The sequence below is a fragment of the Mirounga leonina genome, unplaced genomic scaffold (genome assembly GCF_011800145.1).
Source record: "Mirounga leonina isolate KUSES-001 unplaced genomic scaffold, KU_Mleo_1.0 Mir_454, whole genome shotgun sequence".
In the NCBI taxonomy this organism is placed as follows: Eukaryota; Metazoa; Chordata; class Mammalia; order Carnivora; family Phocidae; genus Mirounga; species Mirounga leonina.
Window position 1 is genome coordinate 7,434,157 of NW_023270763.1, and position 25,033 is coordinate 7,459,189.

General features: G+C 56.7%; 4 protein-coding genes across 10 annotated transcripts; 2 read left to right on the forward strand and 2 right to left on the reverse strand.

Moving 5' to 3' along the window:
* The first annotated feature begins 37 nt into the window (after positions 1-37).
* Positions 38-3,755, forward strand: TRIP6 (thyroid hormone receptor interactor 6). The gene is made up of 9 exons (XM_034988543.1): positions 38-386; positions 639-766; positions 850-975; positions 1,269-1,646; positions 1,950-2,043; positions 2,159-2,328; positions 2,803-2,981; positions 3,251-3,371; positions 3,483-3,755. The coding sequence occupies exons 1-9, from the start codon at positions 278-280 to the stop codon at positions 3,612-3,614; spliced, it is 1,437 nt and encodes a 478-aa protein (XP_034844434.1). The 5' UTR covers positions 38-277; the 3' UTR covers positions 3,615-3,755.
* Positions 3,756-4,509: 754 nt separating this feature from the next.
* Positions 4,510-17,878, forward strand: SRRT (serrate, RNA effector molecule). Of its 7 annotated transcripts, none has more exons than XM_034988537.1 (20): positions 4,510-4,940; positions 5,205-5,344; positions 10,269-10,397; positions 10,651-10,797; positions 11,033-11,245; positions 13,086-13,255; positions 13,380-13,564; positions 13,769-13,867; positions 13,952-14,069; positions 14,267-14,421; positions 14,766-14,827; positions 14,940-15,018; positions 15,275-15,463; positions 15,783-15,956; positions 16,049-16,202; positions 16,509-16,702; positions 16,868-17,024; positions 17,237-17,338; positions 17,456-17,582; positions 17,684-17,878. In XM_034988537.1, exons 2-20 carry the CDS (start codon positions 5,223-5,225, stop codon positions 17,757-17,759), a joined length of 2,652 nt encoding a protein of 883 aa, XP_034844428.1. In that variant the 5' UTR covers positions 4,510-4,940; positions 5,205-5,222; the 3' UTR covers positions 17,760-17,878. The 7 variants fall into 7 exon arrangements, with proteins under 7 accessions (XP_034844428.1, XP_034844427.1, XP_034844429.1 ...); XM_034988536.1 differs by having other exon boundaries at positions 4,511-4,940; positions 14,264-14,421; XM_034988538.1 differs by having other exon boundaries at positions 4,511-4,940; positions 14,264-14,421; positions 17,249-17,338.
* Positions 17,861-18,898, reverse strand: UFSP1 (UFM1 specific peptidase 1 (inactive)). The gene has a single exon (XM_034988544.1). The coding sequence runs from the start codon at positions 18,471-18,473 to the stop codon at positions 18,045-18,047; it is 429 nt and encodes a 142-aa protein (XP_034844435.1). The 5' UTR covers positions 18,474-18,898; the 3' UTR covers positions 17,861-18,044.
* A 148-nt stretch (positions 18,899-19,046) lies between these two features.
* On the reverse strand, positions 19,047-24,873 carry ACHE (acetylcholinesterase (Cartwright blood group)). Its single transcript, XM_034988146.1, has 5 exons — positions 24,804-24,873; positions 22,121-23,201; positions 21,272-21,756; positions 20,338-20,507; positions 19,047-19,463 (listed from the first exon to the last, which is right to left on the reverse strand). The coding sequence occupies exons 2-5, from the start codon at positions 23,177-23,179 to the stop codon at positions 19,342-19,344; spliced, it is 1,836 nt and encodes a 611-aa protein (XP_034844037.1). The 5' UTR covers positions 23,180-23,201; positions 24,804-24,873; the 3' UTR covers positions 19,047-19,341.
* Between the last annotated feature and the right edge of the window lie 160 nt (positions 24,874-25,033).

The following is a 25,033-nucleotide window of genomic DNA, read 5'->3' on the forward strand; positions in this document are numbered from 1 at the left end:
GCTGTGGAAAGCCCTCCCTGCTCGGCAGGAGGGGGCTGACTGGGGGAGGGACGGCAGTTTAGGGCCTAGGGGGCCACGTGACCCTCCCCCAGGAATGCGGTGACGTCACCGGGGGCGTGGCTGTCCCCAAAATTGGGGAGGAAGGGGAAAAAAAAAAGCCAGAAAAAGTTTCTTTCCCGGAGTTCCAAACGAGGTGTGGGACGGGAGAAGGGGTCAAGACTACAGGCTTGGGGCTACACGGGGCCTGACCGCTGTCTGGAGTCCCCTGTTCCAGGCCATGTCGGGGCCCACCTGGCTCCCCCCAAGGCAGCTGGAGCCTGCAAGAGCCCCTCAGGGGAGAGCACTCCCTCGAGGCGCCCCGGGGCCGCCGCCAGCCCATGGAGCAGGTAAGGAGGCCCCAATGCCGCCAAGGAGGCCACTGGCCATTCCGCGCTCACCTCTGCCTTCTGGCTCCTGCCTCCCGCCTGTCCCTGCCACCCCTTCCCTGAAGCCCTTCTGGCTTCCTGCCCCCCCTGCTCTGTTCTCGGACCCCAGGTGCTGGGGGAGGGGAGAAGAGGGACCCAAGAGGGCAGCCTCCACACGTGCCACCCTCCTCTCCTTCCCCATCCCCACCTTGGCTCTCTCTTCCCTCACCTCAGCACTTCAGCCCCACCCCAGGGTCAATTTTTGCCCCCTCCCATCTGAGCAGTGTTACCAGGCCCCCGGGGGACCGGATGATAGGGGGCTCACCTGGGTGGGGTGCCATGGCGCACCCCAGCGCTCACAGGTGAGAACTGGAATTGGGGGGGTGGGAGGTGGGGGCACCGGGGCAAGTGATTTGAATTCTCCCTGTTTTTGCTTCATCCCCAGGGGCTCCCCCCAGATAGGGGGGCCTTGCGTCCAGGGAGCCTGGATGCCGAGATAGACTCGCTGACCAGCATGCTGGCTGAGCTGGATGGAGGTCGTGGGCATGCCCCACGGCGGTCAGACCGGCAGGTGACCCCCCCTGTCCCGCTCCTGCTCCTTGTCTCCTGCTCTCCTCCCTACTCCCCAGCCTGGTCCCTTCTCTAGATTCTCAAACTAGCCCCCCCACCCCCACCCCCAGTGTGAGTGATACACACAGGAGCATGGAAGAAGCTGGGCCACCAGAGCTTACTATGTTGTCAGCCTCTTGAGTGTGAGCCCTTGTCAAAGACCAGCGCTTACCTTGGGGTCACACACATGGGGGGTTCCCCCAGGTGTGTGTCCTGGAATGGGCCTGCTCACTCCTGGTCTGTGTTTCTCCCCAGGCTTATGAGCCCCCTCAGCCCCATGCCTACCGCACGGGCTCAGGCTCCCTGAAGCCGAATGGAGGGGGTGTTCCTATTCCTCCCCAACAGCTCTCAGCATCCCCCTATGGGGGCCCCACTCCGGCCTCCTATGCTACAGCCAGCACCCCTGCTGGCCCTGCCTTCCCTGTGCAAGTGAAGGTGGCACAACCAGTGAGAGGCTGCGGCCCTCCCAGGCGGGGGGCCTCTCAGGCCTCCGGGGCCCTCCCGGGCACCCACTTCCCTCTGCCAGGCCGAGGTGACGTCTGGGGGGCTGGCTATAGGAGCCACCGTGAGCCAGGGCCAGGGGGTAAAGAGGAGGCTGCAGGAGGAGGAAGAGGACGCGGGTACGGGCCCCAGGTAAGCCCGGGTACTGGGATTTGGGGGTCCTCACAGACACTGATTGGTGGGGCAGGGGTGGTGTTCAGTGTCCTGGTTGTCAGAGGCCTGGGGTGTTGGAGCTCTGGATCCCCTAGGGATGTGTCAGGAGATACAAGAGGGAGGTGCTGGAGCTGTATGTCGGCTCCTGGGGGTGCGCCCCTGGGCCCTGGGCTGAGACCTCCTCAAATGAACTTTCCGGGTGGAACTGCCTGGACCCCTTCAGGAAGTTTGACAGCATAGGGAGCTAGAGGTAGGACCGACCCCCTGAATCCCCCCTCACAGGTCCCCCTGAGCCAGCCTCCTGAGGAGGAGCTTGAGAGGCTGACCAAGAAGCTGGTGCACGACATGAACCACCCTCCCACCGGGGAGTACTTCGGTGAGCTGACCTGAGGTGGGAAGAGGTGGCGGGGACAGGGGACTGGAGAGTCAGTGGGACCGCGAATCCACCTTCCTGATCTGCGCAGATTGACCCTGTCCCTCCCTGTCTCCAGGGCGCTGTGGGGGCTGCGGAGAAGACGTGGTTGGGGACGGGGCTGGCGTCGTGGCCCTGGACCGCGTCTTTCACGTTGGCTGCTTTGTGTGCTCTACGTGCCGGGCCCAGCTTCGGGGCCAGCATTTCTACGCCGTGGAGAGGAGAGCGTACTGTGAGAGCTGTTACGTGGTGAGCGGACGTGCTGGGGGCTGTGGGAGCTGGAGTCAGCAGCCGGAGGCAGGGGGCTTCCAGCTGAGGTGGGGACTAGATGTTCAAGCCGAAGAGAGGAACGGAGCTCAAAGCCAGGGGACTAAACTGATAGGAAAGAAGGGAGGAAAGTAGCTAAATGACCAGCTGCAGGAGGGAAAGGACAATAGTCCCTTACAAACGTGAGATGTTTATTTCAGAGTTAAGGGGATATATGTTAAATTCCCACAACGCCACCCCTGTGAAGCAGCTATTCCTACTGAAGGAAACCGAAGCTCAGACACTCAATCACTTCCCTAGGAAGCTGCGGTGCTGGGACTCATACTCAGATCTGTTCAAGGCCACTTTTCACTGAACCCCTTGCAGGGAGCTACAAAAACAGACGGGTGGGCCGGCAGGGTGCCTGCCTGGCCTGGGCTGCCTCAGCCCCGAACTTCCCACCCTCCTTCCTAATAGGCCACCCTGGAGAAGTGCTCCACGTGCTCCCAACCCATCCTGGACCGGATCCTGCGGGCTATGGGGAAGGCCTACCATCCTAGCTGCTTCACCTGTGTGGTGTGTCACCGTGGCCTCGATGGTATCCCTTTCACAGTGGATGCCACCAGCCAGATCCACTGCATCGAGGACTTCCACAGGTCGGGCCGAGTCTCCCATCTTTGTCTCAGGGTGTCTGACCCTCCCCATTTTCCTCATTTCTCCTTCATGCCCCAGTACCAACCTCTCCAGTTTCCCACCCCTGGCTTTGTCTCTTTGTTACCCATCACTCTCCCTTCTAAGATCCAAGACCATACCTCTGGCCTCTCCCGTTCCCTCGAATATCCCACCTTCTCTGGGCTCCATTGTTAGTCTCCTCCAACTCAGGGGTTTGACAACCTCCTTGGTTCCCTCCCCCGCCCCCCCCCAGGAAGTTTGCCCCACGATGCTCAGTGTGTGGTGGGGCCATCATGCCTGAGCCAGGTCAGGAGGAGACTGTACGAATCGTTGCTCTGGATCGCAGTTTTCACATTGGCTGTTATAAGTGCGAGGTCAGGGGGCCTGGGCAAGGGGAAGGGGAGGTTCTTGGGGTCTGGGGTGCTGGGTATGGTAGAACCCAGGGCTCGGGGCCTGATAGAAAGCTGTTGCTTCCGTCTTAACAGGAGTGTGGGCTGCTGCTGTCCTCTGAGGGCGAGTGTCAGGGCTGCTACCCGTTGGATGGGCACATCTTGTGCAAGGCGTGCAGTGCCTGGCGCATCCAGGAGCTCTCAGCCACCGTCACCACCGACTGCTGAGTCTTCCCAGAAGCACCTGTTACATTCCCCCTTCCCATCAGCTACCCTCCCTGACAGCCACCTTTACAACTTTGTCACCAAATGCTGTCTCCTCTTCCTCCAATCATGAAATAATAACCCCTCAGGAGTTTACAAAAACACTTTCAAGTGTATTGTCTCATCTGATTCTCACAGCAGCCTCACGCAAGCACAACTGTTGCGCCCGTCTGCGTTTTTGTAGAAGTGATCTCCTCAGATTGCATGCTTCCCAAATGGCAGTACCAAGATCAGAACCTGGCTGGGTCTTCTGAGACCTAGTTTTTTGCAACTCCACGATACACTCCTGCAAACGCACTTTAGTGTAAAGACACCCCTCCTCTCCGTGCTCGGAGTAAGGCTGCAGCATGCTCCAGGGAGGCAGCGTTTCCTATTAAGCCTTCACACCCCACTCCCTGAACAAGGACTTGGGTGTTATCTCCGGGGTGGTGGTGCATTTAATCCGGCACAAGCCAGACTCCGCCTGTTGATCAAGACCTCAACCTGTAACTTAGCCAGACCAAATACTGGTTGGGGATAAGACAGATCCGCCGGTTTCGCCTACAAGACGGGGCGCCTCTGTTGAAGAACAGCAGTAGCGGGTTTGCAGGTGGTGGTAAATACTGAGGCGGCAATAAAGCCTCTCTGGTGCAGCACAAAATGGTGGGAGATGCTTTAAAATGGTTGCTCTATCCTGCTAAAGGCCTGCACTCCCCAGCTCCGTGCCCTGCGCCAGCAGGGGAAAACAGCCCTGGGTGAGGGCAGGAGGCTCCCCGAGCAGGGTGGTGGGGGTCAACAACTGGACACGAACCGGTTCAGGCCCCGGACACATCCGAGGGACCGCGACCTTCGACCTCAGCCAGAGGAAGCTCTCCCTCAAGCCCAGAAGGCCCTACCGCCCTCCTGTGGCCTGGCTTGGTCCCCCTCGGCTCCCGTAGTTCCTCTCGTCCGCTCAGTTCTCGTCCCGGAAAGCGCGCGAGACTTCCGGGTCCCCGCCCCTTCCCATCATCCCCGGGGGCTCCCAGCCTCTCGCTCTGTGCTTTTAAGTTCCAGTTCAGGCCGTGGGGGAGTACTTTGCGGTCGGGGCCCCGTTCCGTCGGTGACGCAGGCGCAGCGCGAGCGGCGCGCGCCGACCGCCCATCCCCGGCTGTTCCACTTTCTCTTCGTTTCCTTGGCCCCCTCGCTGAGAGCCCTGAGTCTCCCTCATCGTCCGCGCCGTCCTCGTCGCGCGCCCGAAGCAAGAGGCGGGCCCAGGTCTCCCGGAAAACTAGCCCGCCGGAGCGCGAGGCTAACGGCCGCGACCGCTCCCAGGTGGGGGAGGGGCGGGGCCTGGAGAGCCGGGGCCGCGGCGGGCGGGAGCGGGCTCGGGCGGCCGGTGGGCGTGGGCAGGGAGACCCGCGGGGGCCCGTAGAGTGTCGGAGCCGGCCACCGCGCGGGGAGAGGGCTTAGGATGGCGGGGACAGCGGAAGGCTGGCCTTTGCGGAGGGAGGCGGGCGTGCTGCTCCGAAGCAGCTCTGGAGCCTTTCCTCTCCTCGTCATTGTTCTGCATCCTGGCCACCCCTGTCCGGGCTCCAGGCTCCCTCAGACCGCGCCATGGGTGACAGCGATGACGAGTATGACCGAAGGCGCAGGGACAAGTTCAGAAGGGAGCGCAGCGACTATGACCGTTCCCGGGAAAGAGATGAAAGGCGTCGAGGGGACGATTGGAATGACCGGTAAGACTGCTTTTCCTCAGTTTTGTCCCCCTGCCTCATTCTGTGGCACTCCGCCCTCATTGCATTGCCTTTATCAGTTTTATAGGGTGAACCACAGGAAGTCGCTTATACTTGACCGTTTTTGGTCGGGCAACCGATTCGCTGTTGGCCAGAGATTTTTTTCGCTATGGCTCGATTTTTGAAATGGCCACATCGTCAAAGCAATAGACCTAAGAGAGTTTTGAGTAGGAAGAAGCAATATTTATGCATGTACTTTAAGATGCATGAGTTTTATTGTTTGTAAGTTATTTCTGAAAAAGGTTGATTCAAAGAAAGTAATGTTTTAGAATTGACTCGACTGGAGAGCTTGTCAGACCAGACCTGTTCTCTGGGACAATATGGTTAAATTTCTTGTGGTTGTCTTCCCTAAAATCAGAAAGAGTTCTTTGGACAGCGAGGGTTAGGTTAATTGATTAGGTTTGACTCAGCTAGTCATTAGCTTTTTGGGATGGTTTTTTTTTAAAGATTTTATTTATTTATTTGACAGAGAGAGACAGCGAGAGCAGGAACACAAGCAGGGGGAGTGGGAGAGGGAGAAGCAGGCTTCCCACCGAGCAGGGAGCCCGATGTGGGGCTCGATCCCAGGACCCTGGGATCATGACCTGAGCTGAAGGCAGACGCTTAATGACTGAGCCACCCAGGCGCCCAGCTTTTTGGGATGTTCTTGAGTTAAATATCATTAAGGTGTTTCCATTCAGAGAAATATGACATCGTTTCCAATAAACTAATCAAGAGAAACGATTTTTTTATTTGACAGAGAGAGACAGCAAGAGCAGGAACACAAGCAGGGGGAGTGGGAGAGGGAGAAGCAGGCCTCCCGCTGAGCAGGGAGTCCGATGTGGGGCTCGATCCCAGGACCCTGGGATCATGACCTGAGCCAAAGGCAGATGCTTAACGACTTGAGCCACCCAGGTGCCCCCCGAGAAACGATTTTTTTAAATCTAAAGGACATCACAAAACATTACGGGGGGGGGAGTTTGAGGTGACTTACTGTAATAGTATTTATTCATTCAGTGTTATTTTGAAAAATGAGCTTAGTAAAGCCTTCAGTCTGTAGTCCGTGTATTTCTTCAGTGGGGAGACCATATGGTGCTTTTTTCCCCTAGTGTTTTGTAAGAAAGAAGAAAATCAAAGGTGTTCTGAATTCTGGAAATGGGTAAGAAGTAGTTACTGTGATTAAGTAATTTATAGTCTGGGGCTTGGAGTGGAGGGCAAAATGGCCTTGGGTTTGCTGCAGTTGAGTATGTATGAGAATCATCATAAAGATGGTGAAGTGTTGAAGGAGCTGATGATCTAAGGTAGGGTAGTAGTGGTGGAGGTGATAATGTTGGAGAAGAGCACAGGAAAGTGACACATAGCAGGACTTGGAAAGATGAATGGGAATTCCTGACGCACAGGTGGAGTCAACAGTTTGGACTTGGGGACATAAAATTGTGTGCAGAAAAGAGCCCATATTCTAGTTGTTGTTTTGTTTTGTTTTGTTTTAAGTGGTGGTTCTCAGGGTGCCTCGGTGGCTCAGTTGGTTAAGCGTCAGACTATTGATTTCGGCTCAGGTCACGATCTCACGGTGTCGAGATCTGTCCTGCGCTGGGCTCCTTGCTGGGCATGGAGCCTGCTTAAGATTCTCTCTCCCTCCCCCGCTGCCCCTCCCCTCCTCTAAAAAAACAATAATAAAGTAGCGGTTCTCAAAATGGGGTCCACACACCCTAGGGATCTAGGGATCTGTGGTGTTAGTATTCTTATAGCAACTTTAAGGTAGGATTGTCCTTTTCACTGTATTGATGTTTGCATTGTTGGTGCTATAGCGTTGGTGGGAAAACTGCTGGTGTCTTAGTGCAAATCAAGGCAGTGGCACCAAGTAGTTTAAAAAAAAAAAAAAAGCCAATTTCACTTAACATCCTTAATGAAGCAGCAAAATTTTAAAAATTTTATTAAGTTGGATTCTTGTCTATACATCTTTGTAATACGCATGATGAGTGGGAAGTATGCATAAAGCACTTACATTGCATATAGGAGTACAGTGGTTATCTTAAAGAAAAGTGTGGGATTGAGTTTTGAGTTGAGCTAACAGGTTTTTTTTTTTTTTTTTGGTGGGATGCCATTTTTACCTGAATGAAAGATTGTCAAACCGTAGTTAATCCTCCTTGGGTATTTGATATTTTCTTGAAAACAGACCTAGACTCTATTACAAGGAAAGTTGTTAGCTTTGTTGGTAGTGAGGAAGTGGAACTTTCCAGTGAAAACTAAAATTTTGGAAAACTTGTACTACTAGTGTGAGTTTGACAGTTTCCCATCTAAGACTTCTCTGACGAGATAGGTAGTGATGCTAATGAATGTGATATTTTGATATCGTATGATGAGATATGTCAAGATCCACTCAAAGAGCAAGGTAGAACAATGGATTTAAATGTAGCAGAGTATAAAATGTTTATTGATATGGTTTCAGATTCAATGCTGCCACTTGCCTTTAAGAAACTCTCTCTCGTCAAGTTTTGGGTAGTATCAAAGAATATCCCCAGTTACTTGAAAAGACTATTTATTAAAGTATTTCCTTTTCCCGCTACGTATCTGTGAGGCTAGATTTTCTTCATATTTTTCAACCAAACAACATACACAACAGATTGAACGTAGCAGTAAATATGAGGCGGTGCCTGGGTGGCTCAGTCAGTTAAGTGTCTGTCTTCATCTCAGGTCATGATCCCAGGGTGCTGGGATCTGGCCCTGCCAGGCTCCCTGCTCAGTTGGGAGTCTGCTTCTCCCTCTCCCTCTGCTCGTCCCCCCTTCCTCGCCCCCCCCCCCGCCTCGCGTGTGCTTTCTCTCTCTCAAAATAATAAATAAATAAATAAATAAATTTTATATATGTATATATAAATATGAGACTCTAGCTGTCTGGATTAGCCTGGCCTTGAAAAGATTTGTTAGGGGCACCTGGGTGGCTCAGTCGTTAAGCGTCTGCCTTCAGCTCGGGTCATGATCCCAGGGTCCTGGGATCAAGCCCCACATCGGGCTCCCTGCTCAGCGGAAAGCCTGCTTCTCCCCACTCCCCTTGCTTGTGTTCCCTCTCTCGCTGTGTCTCTCTCTGTCAAATAAATAAAAAAAAAAAATCTTAAAAAAAAAAATCTGTTACATGCAAAAAGAAAGACACTTTTGTTTTTTTTTAAGATTTTATTTATTTGTCAGAGAGAGCATGCGCACAAGCAGGGGGAATGGCAGGCAGAGGGAGAAGCAGGTTTCCCCGCTGAGCAGGGAGCCTGATGTGGGGCTTGATTCCAGGACCCTGAGATCACGACCTGAACCGAAAGCAGACACTTAACTGACTGAGCCACCCAGGCACCCCAGTGGCACTTTTCTCATTAAAAAAAATTTTTTTTTGAAAATAGCTATTTTTTTTAAAAGATTTTATTTATTTATTTGAGAGAGAGAATGAGAGGGGGGAGGGTCAGAGGGAGAAGCAGACTCCCGGCTGAGCAGGGAGCCTGATGCGGGGACTCGATCTTGGGACTCCAGGATCATGACCTGAGCCAAAGGCAGTCGCTGAGCCAACTGAGCCACCCAGGTGCCCAAAAATAGCTATTTTTCATAAAAATGCAATTTATGTTGATGTATAACTTCAAAATTAATAGAGAATTGTTTCTGTTTTGAGTATAGTATGTATGTCATCCACATAAGCAAAAAGTCTTTAATCTGCCATAATTTTATTTATTTTTAAAAAAATTCACTTATTTTAAAGATTTTATTTATTTGAGAGAGAGAGGGTACACACTTGCATGTTTGCGAATGAGCAGGGAGGGGGGGTGGGACACAGAGGGAGAAGCAGACTCCCCACTGAACAGGGAGCCAGATCCCAGCTCCCAGGGATCATGACCTGAGCTGAAGGCAGGTGCTTAACTGACTGAGCCACCCAGGTGCCCTGCAGTAATTTTAGATTGTGAGGTGGGGGTGGCGGTTCCAAGACCAAAAGTTTGAAAACCACTGGGCTAGAGCAAAGGATGTTGTTACTTGGTTAAGGTTGGGTTGGAGGTGGCTGGTAACTGGTGGAGAGACTGGAATGACAGCAGGAACCAAGGTTTTGAACAGCGTTGTGTACTGGCATTTAGTAAGGAAGGGCATGGCATGATCGCATTTGTGTTTGAGAAAGATCACTTTGGGCGCCTGGGTGGCTCAGTTGGTTGGGCGACTGCCTTCGGCTCAGGTCATGATCCTGGAGTCCCAGGATCGAGTCCCGCGTCAGGCTCCCTGCTCGGCAGGGAGTCTGCTTCTCCCTCTGACCCTCCTCCCTCTCATGCTCTCTGTCTCTCATTCTCTCTCTCTCAAATAAATAAATAAAATCTTCTAAAAAAAAAAAAAAAAGAGAAAGATCACTTTGACAGGAGAGAAGTGGGAGGGACCAGAGATCGGTACACCGGATGCTGCAGTTACAGGGGAAATGATCAGGGTCAGGGCACACGGACGGGCAAGGAAGAGGACAGCTTTGATAGGCTCTGAGGCAGAGGATTAGCAAGCCAGTAGCTTGAGTGAGCAGTGAGGGTGACACTTGATAAGTTGGATACCTGGTGATGGTTGATATCCCCGCTCTCAGGGAAACAGGAGGAGGGAAGCAAGCATGGCCTTGAAGTGGTAGAAATAACAGCTCAGTTCTGACACGTCAAATTTGAGGTGGCCATGGCCGTCTAGTCGGGGATTGTTAATGCTGCTCTGGAGGAACAGTTGGAGAGCCATCTGCTTGAGGGTGATGGCTGAAGTGATGGCAGTAGGCAAAGTCTTTTTCTGTTTAGAGAATAATTTTATAATTGTGGGCTTTTAGTCTGCTGTCTCAGGATAGGAAGGGCCTGTCTAGGAGCATGCCCGGCTGTGTCCCATTACTGTTACTCATTCTTATCGCCAGAGAGTGGGACCGGGGCCGGGAGCGCCGCAGTCGGGGTGAATATCGGGACTATGACCGGAATCGGCGAGAGCGCTTCTCTCCTCCCAGGCACGAGCTCAGCCCCCCACAGAAGCGCATGAGGCGAGACTGGTGAGGTGGCAACAGTTTCTCTGGCTTCTCTCCTTAGCCTCAATTCCACCTGGCCTCGGCTGTGTTCTTCATTTTCGCTAAGGACTTTGTCATTTCCTTTTCTCAGACTTGTTACAAACCCATCTTTTTTTATCCCTTTAAACCCTTGGGTGAGAGACCACATTCCATATGCCCCTTCCTCTGTCCCATCCTCCTTCGTGCTCTGGAGACATGATTCCCTTCTCTGTCTGACTTTTGTGTCCCCCACCCTCAGGGATGAGCACAGCTCTGACCCATACCACAGTGGCTATGAGATGCCCTATGCTGGGGGGGGTGGGGGCCCTACTTATGGCCCCCCTCAGCCCTGGGGCCACCCAGACGTCCACATCATGCAGCACCATGTTCTGCCTATCCAGGCCAGGTAAAGACCTGGGGTTCTGGGGTTCTTGGGAAAAGGGAGATGTTAGGTTTGGGGGATGGATTGGGGTTGCCAAAGACCGTGGCTGGAGTCAGGAAGTGGGTTAGGTACAGAGAGGAGTGCCTGTGGGGGTGGTAGCCGTTGGTGCCTGGGGTGGTGTCCATGGTGGGCAAAGGAAGGGGGCAGCTGGCTACCTTGGCCCCCCCATCCCCCCCACCCTCTTCCCCCCACAACCAAGACTTCCTGACCGGGCCCCCCCCAGGCTGGGCAGCATCGCAGAGATTGACTTGGGTGTGCCACCACCGGTGATGAAAACCTTCAAGGAGTTTCTCCTGTCATTGGATGACTCTGTGGATGAGACAGAGGCTGTAAAGCGCTATAATGACTATAAGCTGGATTTTCGAAGGCAGCAGATGCAAGATTTCTTTCTGGCTCATAAAGATGAGGAGTGGTGAGTGCCCCTGTTTTCCTGCTCTCTGTTCCCTAGCATGTTTCCCCTGGCCCCGCCAGTGGAGCCTGCAGCCCTGTCCTCTTCCCATTTTCCCCAATCCGGAACTTCCTGGGGGTGGGGGATGGGAAACACAACAGCATTGGCTGATGGGTTCTCCTCCTCACTTCAGCATCTGCCACAGCCTCCCACCCCACCTCGCTTCCCCTCTGTCCTCAGTGAGTGGGACACCTCCAGGCAGCTGGCCAGAGCCACCTGTTCCCTTGGGGCAGCAGACAGACTGCTTCCCACTTGCTGGTATTGGGTCATTGTCATCCCTGATCGCCGGGACCCTGTGTGGCTGTGGTGTTCTCCCAAAAGCAACGAGTGAATCCAGACAAGAAAAAGCAAAGATCTCAGGGTCGTTTGACAGAAAAAGAATTTTAATTTTTTTCCTTTTGTGGATGTTTTAATTTTAATCAACCATCTTTTCCCCCCTTCCTGCTCCTCCTCCTCCTCATCCTCTTTCTGCTCCTCCTCCTTGAAAAGAGCCAGAACTGGGAACTACACCCGCTCATCGACGGAGCTCGGAGCAAACCCACCTCCACCCCCACCATACCCAGCCCATACATGAGCCCCCTGGGCTGAGCTGCGCTGCCCCGGCCAGGCAGACAGGCAGGGCACTGCTGTGCACAATGCAGCGGTTTAGCTGAATGTGATTGCTCAGGCAGCTAGTCAGTCAGGGCCCCCACCGCGGAGTCCCGCGGGGGTGGGGCATCTGGGCCGGGACGCCCCAGCCAGGAGCCAGCCGGTGGCCCACCTGCCAGCATGGGCCCTGGGCGCGGCTAGTTAAATCTTGAGCTCTGTTTGACCAAGCGGCCAAGGTAAAGATCCTGGAGGTGATGCCTGCGGCTTTCCTTTCCTCTCACGCTCAACTTGTGGTTCTGTTTTGTCTGTCGCTGTCCCCTCCTTCTTTATCCGTGTCTTGGTCTCATTCTCTCATGTACTTTTCATTCTTTCTCGGTCCCTGTCCTTGCTCCTTGCCTAACCACTTGTTTCCTGTGGTTTTTTTCAGTTTCTCTGGTCTTTAGTTTTTCCCTTTGTTTTCGATTTCTGGGACTTTCTCACTTTCCCTTTCTGCTTTTTCTCATACTCCTCATTTCTTCTGTTCTGCACCCCCTCCTCCCAAGGTCCTATTTTAAATGTTCCCTTTCCATGTTCCACCCCACCCTAATCCTCCACCCCCTCTCCTCTCTCTCTTTTTCCCTGTGGGCAGTACCTGAGGTTATAAGGGCACTTCAGTTTCTCCCTTTGGTCTTTCCCTGTCCCTCCACCATCTGCTTTTCTTCCCAAGGGGGGAGAAAGCTTTTCTGCCTTTTTTGGCTTTTCCTATCTGGTGCATTTCAGGTTTCCCTCTGTCTTCCACCTAGGGATGGAGGGAGTTGGTGGGAACAGTCCTTTTAATGACTCTAGTTTGGGGTTGGCAAGGAGAGGGAGGTTCTTTGGGGCCTACTATTTCCTTAGCCTTCCTCTTGGAAGCTTTGGGAAACTACACTTTTTTAAGTTAGTGTTTCCCAGAGACTCAGGGCCATCATTCTGCCTCTCTAACCCTGGCCTCCCCCTATAGTCATTGCTTTTCCCAAATCCAGAGCTCTTAGTTCCTGGCTCTCCCCCAGATCTTCTCAGAGCATAACCTCTGGTTCCTTTTGGGGGTATTGGGTGGTTCTGGTGCACCCCTCTCCCCAGTCTTTCTGCTTTCGTGGTTTATTGTGGGTGTGAGAGGACTTGCTTGGGCCCCTCCCCATGTCCCGGTCCTGGCGCCCAGTGACTATTTTGTCTCTTCCCTTCCCCACTTCCTTCCCAGGTTTCGGTCTAAGTACCACCCAGATGAGGTGGGGAAGCGGCGGCAGGAGGCCCGGGGGGCCCTGCAAAACCGACTGAGGGTATTCCTGTCCCTCATGGAGAGTGGCTGGTTTGATAATCTTCTCCTGGACATAGACAAAGCTGATGCCATTGTCAAGATGCTGGATGCAGGTGTGTGGATTGGGAGGGGAAGAGGGTGTCTGGTGACCAAGGTCTTGATTGGGAAATAGATACAGTTGATCATCCAGAGGCTGAAGACCAGGGCCATAATGACCTCTGCCCTGTCTGTTGGTAGCTGTGATTAAGATGGAAGGAGGGACAGAGAACGATCTGCGCATCCTGGAGCAGGAGGAGGAGGAGGAGCAGGCCGGAAAGCCTGGGGAGCCCAGTAAGAAAGACGAGGGCCGGGCTGGACCAGGCCTGGGGGATGGAGAGCGCAAGGCCAATGATAAGGACGACAAGAAAGAAGATGGCAAACAGGTCAGAGTGCTGGGCTCGCTGGGTGCTGCCCGCTGGCTGCTGCCCATGAGCCCCTGGGGAGGAGGATGGAGCAGCTTCAGTGGTCGGGGCGGGGCTGGAGGGTTGTGTGCTGGGTCCAGGAGAGGTGGAGGGCTAGGGAGGGCCAGGCCCTCTGATAAAGGTTGAAGGGGAGATGGATGTGCTGGGGATTATCTCTGCCTGCAGGCTGAAAACGACAGTTCTAACGATGACAAAACTAAGAAGTCTGAGGGTGATGGGGACAAGGAAGAGAAGAAAGACGACTCTGAGAAAGATGCCAAAAAGGTAGGGTATCTTTTGCCAGGGGATCAGTGTCCAGTCCAGTGGCCTGGTTAGCTGACTCCCTTCCTCTTGCTGTGGCTCTCACAGAGTAGCAAGAAGCGGAATAGAAAACACAGTGGCGACGACAGCTTTGATGAAGGCAGTGTGTCCGAGTCGGAGTCGGAGTCGGAGAGTGGCCAAGCTGAGGAAGAGAAGGAGGAGGCTGGTAGGTTTTATTTTCTGCTTCTAGTCCATTCTCTTCCTACTGAATAGGGGTAGGGGAAGTGGGAGTGGGTGAAATTGTTAAGGGTGGGCCTTTTGGGAGATGAGGGTGGGGAGGTGGGAGTGTGACTGCTTCTCTGTCTTCCCTTCCAAAATCAACAATAAAAAAATCACCGACTCCCACCACTTTCTGCATAGAAGAGGCACTCAAGGAAAAGGAGAAGCCCAAAGAAGAAGAAAGGGAGAAGCCTAAGGACACTCCTGGGTTGGAATGTAAACCTCGGCCCCTTCATAAGACTTGCTCCCTCTTCATGCGCAACATTGCACCCAACATCTCGCGGGCAGAGATCATTTCTGTGAGTGGGGAAGAGTATTGGGGGCAGGAATGGCACCCAGGCTCCATCTTTGGTGGCAGGGAGGGGGAGCTGGTGAGGCGGGGAGAGGATAATGTGACTCTGCTTCTAACATATACCCCTCTTTCTCTAACAGGGAGACCCCTTCCCGTGGGCCCATGCCTTTTGTGGGCTGGCTCCAATTGCACCATTTGCTTTTAAGTGCTCTTATTCTTAAGCCCTTTATTGGTTTTTCCTTATTTGAGTAAAGATTCAAAGGCAATTCCTAGGGTTCTGAGGACATGGGGATTGGAGGAAGAAGTGAAACGTTGAATCGCTCAATGGGGTTTCTGTTCCTGTTTTTCCAGCTTTGTAAAAGATACCCAGGCTTCATGCGTGTGGCTCTGTCAGAGCCCCAGCCTGAGAGGAGGTGAGGAATGGAGAGAAGAGTGACCCTGGAAACCCTGGAGATAGGGTACAGGGGGAGGCAAATGGCCGGTATCCGTTCCACCCCAGGGTTATGCTGATCTTTTCTTCTGTAGGTTTTTCCGTCGAGGCTGGGTGACCTTTGACCGCAGCGTTAACATCAAAGAGATCTGTTGGAACCTGCAGAACATCCGGGTAAGTGCTGGGAGTGGGCTCTCTGTGCTGCACACAACCTCCGATTCCTTGTTCTTTTGATTCACTCATTCTGCGCCCCCATCCATCCATTCAGTCTGCTCACATTAAGTATATACTGGTGTCCATAAATAAGACCCTCCTGGTCCCTGTTCTCGGGGAGCTCACGGTCCAGTTGCTGGTCCTGTCAGTAGGGCCAGTCCCTGGAGCTGCTGCTGCTTGGGCGAGTGTTGGTGAGCTTTGTGTTCATTCCCTCTAGCTCCGGGAGTGTGAGCTGAGCCCTGGTGTGAACAGAGACCTGACCCGCCGAGTCCGCAACATCAATGGCATCACCCAGCACAAGCAGATAGTGCGCAATGACATCAAGCTGGCCGCCAAGCTGATCCATACGCTGGATGACAGGACCCAGCTCTGGGCCTCTGAGCCCGGGACACCTCCTCTGCCAACAGTCAGTGACTCCCCATGGAACTTTTCCAAAAGCAGCCGATACCATGTCGGCTGCTGTGGGCACCTCCGGTCTTGTCTGTAGCATTGACCCCTTGTTCCTATTCTGTTTGGGCAGCACTCCAGCTTTTCCAGTAGAATAGACTGGCATTAGTGATGATGTATTGGCTAGGATAGAATAAGAAAAAGACAAATAGTGAAGCAGTGGTAACAGGCCAAGTGAACCCTGGATTCCTTCTGCTTCATATGAGGAGCTTCCGGGACTACCTACCTCAGGGTCTTCTCTTGTCATCTCACTTGCCTTTCTTTTTCCTGCCTACCAGAGTCTGCCCTCCCAGAACCCAATCTTGAAGAATATTACTGACTATCTGATTGAGGAAGTGAGTGCAGAGGAGGAGGAGCTGCTGGGGAGCAGTGGGGGCGCTCCCCCTGAGGAGCCCCCTAAGGAAGGGAACCCTGCAGAGATCAACGTGGAGCGGGATGAAAAACTGATCAAGGTGCCAGCAAGGGCAGGCGGCCAAGGTCCTGGCTTGGGGCAGCAAAGGGGCAAGAAGAGTATGGTGAACTCACACGTTTTCATTTCCCGCAGGTTCTGGACAAACTCCTTCTCTATTTGCGCATTGTGCATTCCCTGGATTATTATAACACTTGCGAGTACCCCAATGAGGACGAAATGCCCAACCGTTGTGGCATCATCCATGTTCGGGGGCCCATGCCACCCAACCGCATCAGTCATGGAGAAGGTGGGCTCCCAGCTCCCCCACTCCCGATTCCCCTTTGGTTTCCCTTTCTCCTCAGCTGCCTCTGGTGTTAGATCTGTTCTGGTAGCAGTGCCTTCCCGCCCTCTCCTGTGATCCTCTCCTTTTTCTTTTTTTCTTTAAATATTTTATTTTTAAATAATCTTTATGCCCAACGTAGGGCTCAGAATCAGGACCCTGAGATCAAGAGTCACATGCTCTGACTGAGCCAGCCAGGTGCCCTTATCCCTTCCTTTTTATTCCTTGCTTCTGGCTCCCTTCTTCAGCCCGCTGTCTGTTCCCAAACCACAGTGCTAGAGTGGCAGAAGACATTTGAGGAGAAGCTGACTCCGCTGCTGAGTGTACGGGAATCTCTTTCCGAGGAAGAGGCTCAGAAGATGGGTCGCAAAGACCCTGAGCAGGAAGTGGAAAAGTTTGTCACCTCTAACACCCAGGAACTGGGCAAGGATAAGTGGCTATGCCCTCTCAGTGGCAAGAAATTCAAGGTCTGGGATGTTAGAGAGTTGTGCGTTAGAACTGTGGGCCGAGGGGGTTGAGCCAGGAAGCCGCCTCCGGCCTGGGGAGGAATTGGCTCTGGAATTGGTGGGCGGGGAGGTTGATTATCCTTCCACATTGCTTGCTCTGGTCTGACCCTCTCTTTCTTTCCCCAGGGCCCTGAGTTTGTACGCAAACATATCTTCAACAAGCATGCAGAGAAGATTGAGGAAGTGAAGAAGGAGGTGGCATTTTTTAACAACTTTCTCACTGATGCCAAGCGCCCAGCTCTGCCGGAGATCAAGCCAGCTCAGCCACCTGGCCCTGCCCAGAGTAAGATACGATCCGTGAGAGTCTGCCACATTCCCTCTCCCTTGACTATTCAAGGATTCCTGGTTCTCTTATCCCGTCATCCTCTGAAAACTTTCTATCCCACTCTCAGGCAGTATTCCTAAAAGCCAGTTGTCACTCCCCATCCCGTCCTCCTCCCCTCCCCGTGCCCCCCCCGTCCCCCCCCGCAGTAATTCATGTTCCTGTCCATGTTGTACTCCCCCCAGGCCTGACCCCGGGACTCCCCTACCCACACCAGACTCCCCAGGGCCTGATGCCCTATGGTCAGCCCCGGCCCCCCATCTTGGGCTATGGAGGTGAGTACAGGGGGAGCTTGAAAGGGTTTAGTGACTGTGAGGGCTGGGAGAAAGGAAGCTTAACCAAGGTATAGTTGAGGTCACAGGTTTTCAGCTCAACACTGATCTCTTGTGTAGCTGGTGCTGTCCGCCCTGCAGTCCCCACGGGAGGGCCTCCATACCCTCATGCCCCCTATGGTGCTGGCCGAGGGAACTATGATGCCTTCCGAGGCCAAGGAGGTTATCCTGGGAAGCCTCGGAACAGGTGAGAATGAGCTAAGACGTCCCAAGCTTTCTTGCCCTCTTCAAGCTCCCTTTCAGGGATTCTCAACTGTCTTCCCATCTTACCTCTTCCATATCTCACAGGATGGTCCGAGGAGACCCACGGGCCATTGTGGAATACCGTGACCTGGATGCTCCAGATGATGTGGACTTCTTTTGAGCCATCTACTTTTCCTCACTCCTGGTATTGTCTGTAATTGTGACTGCCTAGTCCCATCCAGCTGAGAATTTTTTTTTGTACGTTCAACCCTACTGCCAATAAAAGCACTTCCATAGTGATTGATTATCATGTACCTCCCCACATTCTCCCAAAGATTGGCTGGGGCCATAATTAGCTGAGCCTCACCACTTTATTGACTCCAAAGGCCCAGGCAGCTTTTGCCTTGGAGTAAAGGGTTTAGGTGTGTTTGGGGCCAGAGACAGTCTCCATTCTGGGCCCCGAGCCTCAGTCCAGGGCGTGTTGCTGCTTTGGGGAGTTGCAGCTGGTCAAGCACAGGTTGTAGAAGGAGTTGCGGTCAAAGGCTGTGCCTACCTCTCTCCATCCTACCCACCCAGCTGCCTGTAGTTCACTGGGATTTTTCGGAGCACCCCAGAAGTGAGGGTCCAATACCAGAACATAGGCCTCTGTGCCTGGACCCAGGCAGACTCCCAGCAAGGCCTTGGACTGGGCATCTGCATCCCCCCCAACCATTACAGGCCCCCCGCCCCCTGCGAAGTGGGAGTAAAGCCTCTCCAGTTCCCCCTGGAGCCCTGCTCCACGGGGTACGTGACACAGGCGCCCCTGGGGCCCTCCGAAGTGGTCGAGGCACAGACTGGCTTCTACACAACCGATCCAGTTCCGGGAGCCCCGGAACCCGGGGGGCTTGTCGCCCATGTCCTCCAGGGCCGCCTGCACGGCGGCTAGCCCGGGCACGCCCGCGGGCCGGCCCTCTGGCCACGAGCACAGCGTCTGCAGAGTGCGGTAGCCGCAGCCCCAGCCCCGGTCGTCCAGGCCGTCGCAGCCGTAGTGATAGTAAAGGTAGTGGCCCGAGAGGAGGGCCAGGCGAGCGGGGCCGCGGCCGGGCGGGGCCAGGCCCAGGTGCACGTCCTTCAGCAGCTCCAGGGCGGGCGGCGGGGGGCCGGGCAGACGCGTCCTGGCGGCGCGGACGGAACTCCGGCTCCAGCGTTTCCTCTCGGACCCGGATCTTGAGCTAGCCGCAGGCAGAACCGACGGGCGGGCTCTGGGGAACCTTCTCTCGCTGGTCTCCGGCAGCCGCGGAGGGCGAACTGCAGCCGCGGGGAAGGCGCCACCCGCGAAGCTCCCACAATGCACCGCCGGGCTGCCGTTGCTACTGCGCAGGCGCGAGCCCCGCCTCGTAAGGTGGGGCGGGGCGGCGGGGCGGCGGGGCGGCGGGGCGGGCACAGGCACGCTCCGCCCCGCTACTGAGATCCGCAAGTTGGGAGGGCTCTCGCACCAGCCCTTCTGTCTACTCAGCCCCGGTGTTTGAGGCCCGCTCCCTAGTCGCGCACACTGCTGTAGCTGTAACAGTTTATTGGCAGCCCAGAGGGGCGAAGGCACCGCGGGGGAGGGGCTCGGCCCGAGACATGCAGAGGGCGGGGAGCCTCCGGGGATAGTCGGGGGGGAGGTGGGTGGGCACGTTCTAGGGCTCCCCCGTGTTATATCCCAGCCCTTAGATAAGTATATACAGCTAGGGGGCCGGGCGGGGCGAGCAGGGCGGGGAGACGTGGGGGTCCCGTCTGGGTCACAGGTCTGAGCAGCGATCCTGCTTGCTGTAATGGTCAAACTGGTTCTTCCAGTGCACCATGTAGGAGCTCCAGCGGTGGAACTCGGCCTTCCACTGGCGCTCCGCCTCGTCCAGCGTGTCTGCGGCCAGGGCGCCCGGCAAGTGGGTTGGAGGAGGACAAGGGGAAGGTCAGGGAACGTGCATGGTGGGGAGCGTGAGTGCAGGAGGATACAAGAATGCAGGAGGGCACGCAGGACGGTGGAAAGAGGATCAGAAAAATATGCGGAAGACGGAGGACCAGAGGAAAGATGAGAGTGGAGGCGGGGCCGGAGAAGGATGGCGGGAAGGAAGGGGTGGGGGGAGGAGAAAATGACCGTTAGACAGGGGGACAGAAAGGATCAGAAGAGGGAGGACCCGTGGGTTGGTGGGGAAAAGAGACAGAAATGTTGACTGTTACAGCCCCACTAGGGGGTGCTGTCTAGCTCCCGGCCTTCCCTCTCCCCCCAACACCAGGCTCCGGCTCCAAACAATTTTATAAAAAAAGAAAATTGGCTTTTTCATTTCCATTTAAACAACAAAGGCGTGTGGGTCCCTGAGACGGGTCATAGGTCACCACCCCCTCCCAGCCCTGGTCAGTTTGAGTCTCTCAGTTTGAGGAGGGAGGGTGCGCTGGGTCGGAGATCCCTGAGTGGGGCCCTTGCCCACTGTCCGACCACTCATTAGAGGAGGGGGGCCCCCTGAGGCCGGAGGGGTAAGTGGCCGTGGTCACAGCCGCAGGAGCCGGGCGAGGTGGAGGAAGAGGAGAAGGAGGGGCAGGGGAAGGCCGGGCCTGGGCCTCGGGGCGGCCTCCCCGTGGGCGGGGCCTGAGCAGGTGCTGGGAGCCTTCGAGGCTGGGTGGGGGCGGTGGAGAAGAGAGGGGTTACACCCGGCCGGCTCCCACTCCCCTCTCTCTCTTCGCGCCCCTTTTCTGCCCTCCTCCGCCCAGCCCCTGCCCGCTGGCCAGCCCCTGCATACCGGTGGCGCTGAGCAATTTGGGTAGGAAGCGGTTCCAGAAGGCGCAGGCCTGGGCGCGCAGCCCCCGCCGCACCTCCAGCGGCCGCAGGTTCAGGCTCACGTACTGCTGCGCTCCCGCCGTGTACGGTGGCCACTGCGGGACTTTGGGGTCCCGGGGGTCATTGGGGTCCCTTCGGAAGGAAAGGGAAGGCTCAGCCTCAGGCAAGCCTGCCCCGCCCGCCCTTGGGACTGTGGACCGGAGATGGAGAGCAGGAGGAAGGCTGCTTCCGACCCGTGCGCTCTTCGGCTCCCTGGAGAACACATCCCCTCCTTCCCACCACCTCTTTAACCCCTCTTTCTGGTCTCCCGGATCCCCCATCATCTGGAGCCATCCCCTTCCTCCTGACCTCCCTCTTTCTGCCTTTCCCTCGGCTTTACTGCTCCACCTTTGTCTTTGTTTCTCCCATTTAAAACATCCCTACGATTTATGAGCCCTCACTATGCAAGCAGGCTGCCCTAGCTCTACAAACATCTTGTTTTTGCTTTTGACAACACCCAAGTGATGTCGGATTTATGGTCCCCTTCTTCGGAGAGGTAAACTGGTGTGTGAGTACATATGCATGTGTGCATGTCACAGCTAATAAAATCACCACTGGCCCAATAGAATCCAGCTCTCTCCAGTTCAAGCTCCTAAGTACTATGGTAATTCCTTTGTCTCCCTGTCTCTCTCCTCTTCGCTTCCCTCCCCCTCGGTCCTTGATTCTTCAGGACCTGCCATCCTGTTTTCCTCTCCAGTCTCCTTTGTCATTCTGTCTCCGTCTTTGTCTCCTTCCTTTTGTGAACTTTTCCCTCCCTCTCCGGCCCTTTCTGTCTGTCTCTGTTTGTCTTCCTCTCTCTGTCCCCTGCTCTTGCTTCTCTGGTTCCTGGAGGCCCTCTTCCCCTCAGTACTGCTGACCCTGTGCGGGCGAAGTTGGCCCAGTATCTCATCAGTCGCTGGGCAAAGGTTCTCTCCTCGGCGGTATAGTTTAGCGAGGGTTCCAGAGGGAGCCCAAAGATGAACTCGATCTCGTAGCCATGGGGCACCCCCATCCAAAGGGGCCAGGAGAGCGTAGACGCGCGGTGTTCAAAGATGTAGGCATAGACCCGAGCACCCTGGGCAGCCAGTCGCCCAGACAGCTGGGCCACGGGGCACACGACGTTGTGGTCGCCCACGACATCACTCATGGCCTCTCTCAGGCGTGCCGGGTCCTCAGGGTGCAGCCAGTCTGTGTAATGCAGGACCACAGCCTCGGCAGCTAGGTCACTCGCCTGGGGGACCCCGACCCGCACCCCGGCCAGGAACTGGGCCCGGCTGATGAGAGATTCGTTGTCTTTGCTGAAGCCTGGGGCCCCGTAAACCAGAAAATAGGAGCCCTCATCCTTCACCACACCCACCAGCACCTGGGGGGACAGGATGGAGGGATGGGGGGGTACAGACAGACAGGCAGACAGAAACAGATGGACAAAGAGCCAGAGAGATCAATAGTTACAGACCCCAGAACCATGGAGGAAGAGAGTATGAGGTTGGGGAAGGGACAGAGAGAAAGAGAAAATGTACCCATGTTTCCTTTTCTCTCTGCCCCACTGACCACCCTGGGGTCTGAGCTCTCAGGGAGGAGGGGGCGGCCCTGGGGCCAGAAGCCCAGGCCTTTGGGAGTTGGATCTCGAGGAGCCTTCATGCCTGGGTCCCCGGGGGTGGGGGGTGGGGGTGGGCGGGAGAACAGGCCTAGAGGAACCAGCTCCACCCCTTCTAGCCACTAGTCACCTGCAGACCGTGGAAGTCTCCGGCATTGATGAGGGCCTCGGGTGTGTCACTGAGGAAGTCTCCATCCACCACAGGGACGAAAGAGAAGCGGAAGACACTTTCTTGAGGCAGCACGTGCCACTCGTGGTCCACCAGGTCCTGAGCTGGCCGTGTCCTCAGGCAGGCGACCAGCTCTGTGTCATTGCCCCCAGCACCCCCCGGGGGACAGCCTACGAGGCGGGCCAGCAGTGTGGCCCTGCGGCGGGCCTCTCCCACACCCACTGTGGCCCAGGGGCCGTTGGGTGCACCGCTCTGCAGCACAGCCCTGTGGAACAGGCCCCGGCTGGGAGGGGACAGCAGGTGCATGCCCACTGAGGCAGCTCCGGCACTTTCCCCAAACAGAGTCACTGACATTGGGTCGCCCCCGAAGGTTGCCACATTCTCCTGCACCCACTGTAGGGCCAGCCTCTGATCCAGTAGACCCACGTTGCCTGGGGCCTCACGGCTCCCTGGCAGGGCCAAGAAGCCAAAGGCTCCTACCCGGTAGTTCATGGACACCAGCACGGTCCCCTCAGCCTGGGCCAGGAAGCGGCCGTCATACACGTCCAGGGAGGAGGCCCCACTGTAGAAGCCACCCCCGTAGATCCAGACGAGGACAGGGGTGGGGGACACAGGCCGGGGGTATGGTGTCCACACATTGAGGTAGAGGCAGTCCTCACTCAGCTCTCGGTTCGGGTTCCACATCTCGGTGCCCTCAAAGCCGGGGTACAAGGTGTCCACATATTGGTAGCAGACACTTTGGAAGGCTGTGGCGTCCAGCACCCCTGGCCAGGGCCGCTTGGGCTCCGGTGGCAGAAAGCGACGGGGGCCCACAGGTGGCTCTGCGAAGGGGATGCCCAGGAAAGCGGAGACAGGGCCCCCAGGGGCCATTAGGCGGATGCCCCGCAGCCGGCCCCCACGCACCGTCACCAGCAGCTCTGGGTCCTCAGCCTCTGCTCCTCCTCCCAGGAGGAAGAGGAGGAGGAGAAGGATTGGGGAAGCCAGGGAGGGCGTGTGCAGGGGACACCAGGGGGGCCTCATGGCTGCCAGGGCAGGCAGGCGTCTGCTGGGAGAAAGAAAGGCAGAGGGTGAAGGCCTGAGGCTGCCAGGAGGGAGGAGATTAGGTAACACTCTTGCCTAGGGGTTATCACTGAGCTGCAGAGGAGGTGGGGCAGGTTGGTAGAGAGGAGAGAAACGGAGGGAGGGAGACAGGCACAGACAAGGACACAGGCAGACAGGGAGAAGCAAGAGGGGACAGAGATCAGGCACACTACACAACACCCAGACAGACGGACGGAGGGAACAGAGATGAGGCCTGCCAGGCAATCCCTTCCCCTGCCCCACAGAGCGCCCACCACCCTCACCTCCTTCCCCTAGCTGGGTGGACTGGGTTGGGCCCAGCCAGAGCAGTGCGGGCACCCGCACTAGAGGCCGCAATCCACACACAGGCCACCCGACAGGGGCGGGGCCCTCACTGACGGGAGGCGCCGCTGGGGAAGCTTGGGGTGGTGTGAAGGCGCAGCCTGTCCTGAGTTGGCCAGGGTCGGGGGCCCTGGGGGGGTGGGTTGGGCATTCAAGGGTGTGGGAGCTACAGGTCCCGGGGTACCCCAAATCCTGCTTACTCCACACCCTGCCCCACCCTGCTCCTCCTCGTCCACTGTCTGGCACGGGGCGCTGGTACCCGTGGGTGCCGGTCAGCTGCGCATTCACCTCGCCTAGCCTCAGAGATCAGGCTCGCCAGCCCGGGTCCCCCAGGACTCGAGTCCCCCATCAGTCCGATGCTGCGGGGCACGCTGCCGCCAGTGGGGGGCAGTAGAGACCGAGAAAAGGACGGCGCTCCCCGCCCCGAGTCCGGGAGCCGGGAACTTGGGGCGGGGGTCTGGAGGCTCGCGGGCATTGCGGAGGGGTCTGAAGGGCGAAGCGGAGCGCCTGTGTTCTCGGAGCTCCGGAGATCCCCGGCTGCAGGGGCGAGGGCGCTATTTTGGGGCAGCAGCTGCTGTGGTTCCGGCATCTCCAGCCAAGGGATCAAAATTCCCCGGGTCGGAACTCCCCCCTCCCGCGGCGGTCACCTCTCACCCGGCCAACCCCCACCGCCCTGAGGTTGGGGTGGTGGTGGTGGTGCTGGGGATTAACTAGGAAACCCGAGTGGCGCTAATTATAACTCGGGGCTTCCGCAGAGCCTCCCCTTTCCCCAAAATAGAGACGGAGTCCCCGTGGGAGGGGGACGCCTGGGCCTCGGAGGGGGCTTCGGCTGGCCGCTGCGCAGGGGCGCCGGGATTGCGGGATCTGGGGGGGGGGGGGGGTCAGCCCGGCGCCAGCAACCTGCGCAGCTCGGGTTCCGCCCCAAGCAGGGGGCGTCTTCCAGTGGCCCCACACTTGGGGGCGGGCGGGGGAAGGGGCGTTCGGGGGTCCCCACAGGAATTCGAGAGCAGAGGCGGCGGCCGGCCCTGCGGGGTGCCGGCTCCCGCGCGGACGACCGTAAGTATGCGGCGGCGAGGGAAGAGTTAAGGATGAGTGTGGGGCGGCGGGGGGCGTCGCTGGGCAGCCCCGGGGGCGCGGTGGGCGTCCCGTTTGGGGGCCCGGATCCCTCCGGGAGCGCACATTTTCCCGGACGCGGAATGGGCCGCGGGCCGGGGGAGGGTCCCGGCCGGGGCGGGAGACTCACCTGAGGCGGCCGAGCCGGGCCGGGCCGGGCCGCGCCGGGAGCTGGAGGCGGCCGATGTTCCCCGGCGCAGGCTGAGCCGACTCTGACAGCCGCCGCCTCCGGCCCCCCGCACACACCCCCTCCGGGCCGCACGGCGCCCCCGCCCGCCCCCGCCCCCGCCCACTGTCTCCGCCCCCGCCCCTCCCCGCCTCCCCGGGCTGCCACCTCCCCTCCCTCTCCCTCCCTCGGAG